Raw genomic sequence first — 6,180 nt, 5'->3', positions numbered from 1 at the left:
ATGTACTTGGAAAACATTTACGCGTGGTCTATGTAGAATGACCATGATAATATTGGATTTTTTTGTGTGGAGAAATCTGAGTAAACAAATGAAAGATGAACCATGATCGCACATTTAACAATTACTGATGTCAGTGACGGTTGAATATCAGAGAAAAATGTGCACCGGCAATCATGTCTAAAGTTTAGAACTTGGTGGATTTGAAATGAGAAGTATACTGATCTTGTGTTGTAGTAGATATATATATCTAGAACATTTTTCACAAAATTCGAAAAGTGTGTGTGTGTATGATGAACCTGGATATTAGGAAGTGCCGTCTGCAACATCAGTGCTGATTATCCACGTCTGACACACCCACAGGCGTATACCCGCCACAAGTTTGATCATGCTGGTAGTCTCTGTGTTTTTACTTTGAGTATTATTTCCTTTTTGTGTTAAGATTCGCGTGCCGTACATTTTCCTATCTATGTAAATGGCAAAGGTTGTAATCATTACTGTTTTTGCACTAATGTGTATTTGGAATATTTGGAGGTTGCTGTCAATGACTGGCAAAAGTTATTCTTCAGAGGCAACTCTGCAGTATTGCAAAATGAATCTTCAGAAAAATTTAGTATCGGTGGATTTTTTTGTATCTCCCTGATCTCAGCGTTAGCTAAAGTTTGGTGGCTCTGAATGGTTGAAGTTCTTTGATCAATTTGATTCTTTATTCTAAAGGCTAACATTCAACAAAATTTTGTCTCATAAAAAAATTATTAAGCACATGCACTTTTATTAGTTCATACACAGGTACATTCGTATGCTTCTTTTTATGGGGGTTTTTTTTTTTTGGCTATTGTTTCAAGACAAAATAATGATAATGTTGTAACTTAAACATGGCTAAGTCTGTGTGTATGATGAACCTGGATAGTAGGAAGTGCCGTCTGTAACATCAGTGCTGATTATCCACATCTGACACATACTGTCCATGTCAAACTTTCAGTTAGATTACTTTCTGTGATTCCTGAAACTGGCCGGACAATTCTTGAATGCTGAAACTATTTGTAGACTAAAAGGGCCCTATGAAAGATTGGTAGAGAAAAAATGTCTGGTTTTCATAGGGATAGTTTTTATTTCTGGTTTGTTTTAGTTATATGTGTTTGTTTTTGGGGTTTTTTCTCCTGGTTTTAAGTTTTTGTTACTTTTGTGTTGTTTCATGTCTATTTGCTGTAACTGTGTGAAACAATTTATGTCAAATTATCTTTTAAAAGAAAATGTGTGATATGATGAACCTGGATATTAGGAAGTGCCGTCTGTAACATCAGTGCTGATTATCCACGTCTGACACATACTGTTCATGTCACACTTTCAATTCAATTGCTTTTTGGGATTCCTGAAACTGGCCAGACAATTCTTGAATACTGAAACTATTTGTAGACTAAAAGGGCCCTATGAAAGTTCAGTAGAGAAAAATGTCTAGTTTTCACTGGTGGCTTTTTATTTCTGTTTTTTTATGTGTTTGTTTTTGGGTTTTTTCTTCTGGTTTTTGTTACTTTTGTAAGGGGGGGGGGGGGGTCTTGGAAGCGTGTGTACCGTTCTGTTTCATGTCCATTTGCTGTACCTGTGAAACAATTTATGTCAAATTATCTTTTCAAAAAAATGTGTGATATGATGAACCTGGATATTAGGAAGTGCCGTCTGTAACATCAGTGCTGATTATCCACGTCTGACACATACTGTCCATGTCAAACTTTCAATTCAATTGCTTTCTGTGATTCCTGAAACTGGCCAGACAATTCTTGAATGCTGAAACTATTTGTAGACTAAAAGGGCCCAATGAAAGTTCGGTCGAGAAAAAATGTCTAGTTTTCACTGGTGGCTTTTTATTTTTGGTTTGTTTTACTTATGTAAATGTGGGGTTTTTTTTAGTTACTTTGTTACTTTTGTGTGTGAGGGGGGGGGGGGGGTGTCTTGGCAATGTGTGTACCATTGTTTCATGTCTTACATTTGCTGATACCGTATGAAATTTACATTGATGTCAGGTGATCTTCTAAAAGAAAATGTGTGTTTGAATATGATGAACCTGGATATTAGGAAGTGCCGTCTGTAACATCAGTGCTGATTATCCACGTCTGACTCTCTCACACACACACACTGTTGTTTATGATGGGCTCTGGAGAATTGAGTGCGTTCATGAATGTTTGAAGCAGGGTCAGAACTTTTTGTGCTTGTTGTGGGGGAGGGGGGGGGGGATTACTCAGTTGTGGTTGCGGGTAGATCTATATGTTTACAGGTTATAAAAAATATTAGGATTCCTCTCCAAATAAGAGCATAATATGATACACACTGGGAGGAGTGGTAATGGCAGTTACTCATGATAGATATATGTCCTCTTGCTTATTATTATTGAGTTGTATGAAAGTAAACATACGTTGTGTTTAATTGAAGGCACAGATTGGAGTTTGTGAGCTGTAAGGGTGTCTGATCAGGTTTTGGTCCACTTCTTTCTTTCTTTGGTCCAGAACATATAGTTGCTTTATTTTATTTACTTTTTTTTTGTAGGTGTGAACGTTGTTTCCTCCCTTATTTATTTATGACTTTATTGAAGCAATCGTTGATGGCAACATTTGAAAAGGAAGAAGTGTGTATGATGAACCTGGATATTAGGAAGTGCCGTCTGTAACTTCAGTGCTGATTGTCCTCGTCTGACACACCTTGGGTGTTTAATTAAGGATTGAGTATAAATGTTAGGATTTCAGAGAAGCTCAAAAGATATTTAGGACTTTCCTGATCGCTGGCGTAGAGGAGGGAAAGCCCAGTAAGGCGATATAATATTGCCATGGGTTTTCCACTCTTAAAAACCCTTTAGAAGCTTTCTTCAGTACTGTTGCTGGAATCCAAGATTCACAATTTCATGCGTTAAGACAAACAACACTTATTTACTGCATCTCTATGGAAAGTTTTTTTGGTTTGAAGTTAACTCTGAGATTTGACCTGCTGACAGTAGTGACAGGCTTACCAACAGTTGGGATTTTCCAGGGTCTGTCAACAAATTGGCAATCAGAAATTTAAGAGCCTTATTATTTTCACTCACACAACACCAAAACTGCCACATGTGATGTATTTGTGTTTGTTGTTTCTACATGATGTAATCTCCTGGATGGTAGCCCAGGTTGGGTTATGCACAAGTTGGTAGGCTGCCTGCTAAGCAAATCTGGCTATGCCAAGAATTCTGTAAGGACATTCAGTCATGGTCTTTTTAGATTTGGAGCTTTCTCTCTGTGGTTGTTTGCTGGAGATGAAGAGCTTTTTTTCTCTGTGCTTGTTTGCTGTAGATGAAAGTGATTATTGGTTCTTCACCTTTTGTATACCAATGAATGTTAAAAAAACAAAAACCGTAGAGAACCCAATGCTTTGCAGTTCAAGGTGGGACAATCAGATATTGAGTAAGGGACCGTTTGATGCAACACTTAAAAGTGATGGTCATGTTCTGAAGTATTTTACATGTGTATGATGGTCAGAAAATTGTGGGTGGTTGGCGGGTGCTCTGGTGTGGTTTGCTCCTTCTTTCTTATTAAACATCTATCCTTTTCTACCCTCCTTCTTTTTTGTGTTTGTTACTCTCTTGTAACACCTCTACATCTTCGGCACTTATATGACCTTATTGTGTTGCAAGTGCCGTAAAAACACTTACTAAAACTAAAAGGTTAGAAAATTATATTTTTTTAGCATTGATTTATGGGTGTGTGTATGATGAACCTGGATATTAGGAAGTGCCGTCTGTAAAATCAGTGCTGATTATCCACGTCTGACACACACAATGTAACAAGCTGTTTCTGTTTTGTCATTTCCCTTGAAGCAAAAATGTTTTTTTAATCACTTTGCAGAACGTCTGTTAAAAACAGATTCTAAAGGGTAAAAAGGGATATAATTGTGTGTGCTGTACCTCAGCTCTTGTGAGGCAGTCATCTTAAGGGGGTGGGGGGGGTCAGTTTCGATCATTGATTCAGGTATGTGCGAATTCATTTATTGTTACAGAAATACCGGTACTGAAGTATAGAGTAAAGTCTGGAGCATTGAAACGCTCCCGATTTGATCCAAACGTACCTGTTGAAATACTTAATTGGCATGTGTTTTTTGTTTGTTTCAGAGATCACAGTTGAGTGACTTTGAGAGGTTTAAGCTGATGAAGGCCAAACAAGCTGTAAGTTTCTTCACTGTTATAGTTTTTGTTTCCCATAATGTTTGAAGTGCAATCCCATTTTTGAGCTGAAAGAGATTTTTTTCTGGTCCTCTATACTTGCGTGAACATGCTGGGAATGCTTATCACTTTGCAGTCACACACAGCCAGCAGTACAAACATTTTCACCAGCACATTATTGCGACAAGTGACCGCAAAGTGTTTAACGTGGGTGGTTGGCGGGTGTTCTGGTGTGGTTTGCTCCTTCTTTCCTACCAAACTTCTATCGTCCTGATCTCTCCTTCTTTTTTGTGTTTGTTACTCTCGTCTCTTGTAACATCTTTAATCTTCAGCACTTAAATAACCTATTGTGTTGCAAGTGCCGTAAAACTCTTACTAAGACTAAAAGTGTTTAACATTATCCAAAATGTGCGAGGTACTAGTACTGGTAGTATTCAACAACAAGTGCACAGGTCTGTCCTATGTGATCCTTTCGCATTGTTTAGTTCCCGGCCTTGAACGTTGCCAGTCACCCACATCCGTACAGTTGTTGTAGGACCAGATAAAGTAACACTTGACCGTTGACCCACTCCGAACCCATCAAAGCTTCGATGAGTTAAATCGAACATTTTTTAGTCATTTTAGAGCAAATAAAAATCCCTAATACGCTTTGTCAGGGCTGCTGTAAGGAAATGTAGTTCATGTTGTCAGGCATCCTTTTTCCTTCCTGCAGTGAAGGATGATCGTCTAAACTGATTGTTGGTTGTTCAGAGTCATTTTACACAAAAGTTCAGTTACCATGCAAGTTTTAAGTTTTTGGGGTTTTTAAAAATTATTTTTTTCCCCTTCTTTATTCTATGCATTGCAACTTTTTTACACAAAGTCTGTTGGACATGGAAGAATATCTCTGGTCCTGTGAAGTTGTTAAAGTGTTGTCAGGGTTTTACTTCACTTCATTGGGAATCATAACGCTCGGAATTCAGTTTTATAATACCCTGAAGTTGCAGGATTCGAGACTGCTAAATGAAATTTCTTTCTGCTTGTGCACTGTACGATATCTTTTCAACCTTAGACGTGACCATCTGATGCTATGTTGCTGTCTCTTCTTGAGTTACGATGTTTATGACGTCATGTGTAATTAACTTTAGATTACATAAAGTTTGGTTTATGCCAAGGTATAAATTTAATTTGTTATCTGTTGTCTAGTCAGTAAGATAATTGCAACTTTTTTTAAAGGGTTACAATTAGGACCTATTGGAATGGGAAGAAGGATTGAAAATTTAGTTTGATAAAACTAGTGTTTAATTCTGATCTGCCCAACTAATATTTTAACGTGAAGCATGCTGACAAAATTAGTTACTTCTCACAATCTATAAATCGAAGATATTGGCCAAAAATCGACCCTAGGGTCAAAATTGTAGATTTTCTAGTGGTGCCGTATTCTTTAAGTATATGCCTCTTATTTCGTTCTGATAAATTGTAAAAACTTCACGTTTAAGCGCTATGTATCTTTTTTCCATAATATACGGCTAGAATCCGAGAAGAAACTCAATTTGTCAGCACGCTTCTCCGATGTATAGTGTGTACGCCCTTGGTAAATGTAAAAATAGAAACATCATGCAATGATTCTTTTTGTGTTTTTTTTCTTTCAGCGCAACCGTATCATCAATGTTGAGTTTGGAAAATTGAGGAACGCTGCCCGCAAAGCCGCCAAGAAGTAAAGGCCGCCACACGTTGAATTTATTAATGTTCAAACTAAATAAAAGGTTCTTGGCACAGTACACAGTGGATTTCTTTGTTTGTCTTCAAGCTGTGTCTTTTTGTGTTCACGACATTGAAATCTGTACTATTAATGCCTAGCAGCCTTCTCTCGTGTTTGTGACGTGCACTTATGCTTTGACCGTGACCATCTTATTTTAGTTTTAGAAACCCCAGACAAATGGGTCTAAGAAAGGAAAGAAAAAAAAAAGCAACATGGCGAATTGCACCCATGTGACACAGTAAGCAAAAGCTGATTTTACACA

General features: G+C 37.4%; 1 protein-coding gene across 1 annotated transcript in view; it reads left to right on the top strand.

Annotated features, from left to right (window-relative positions):
- The window catches only part of LOC101863617 (60S ribosomal protein L14), a 16,178-nt gene extending 10,241 nt beyond the window's left edge, over positions 1-5,937 (top strand). The window contains exons 4-5 of the mRNA XM_005109052.2: positions 4,127-4,180; positions 5,809-5,937. Coding sequence (XP_005109109.1) covers positions 4,127-4,180; positions 5,809-5,877 — 123 coding nt within the window. The 3' untranslated portion in view covers positions 5,878-5,937. The remainder of the gene's footprint in view (positions 1-4,126; positions 4,181-5,808) is intronic.
- Positions 5,938-6,180: the final 243 nt, after the last annotated feature.

This window comes from Aplysia californica, unplaced genomic scaffold, assembly GCF_000002075.1.
Source record: "Aplysia californica isolate F4 #8 unplaced genomic scaffold, AplCal3.0 scaffold00746, whole genome shotgun sequence".
Taxonomy (NCBI): Eukaryota; Metazoa; Mollusca; class Gastropoda; order Aplysiida; family Aplysiidae; genus Aplysia; species Aplysia californica.
The sequence above is the reverse complement of the archived record's forward strand: the minus strand, read 5'-3'. Positions and strand labels throughout refer to the sequence as shown.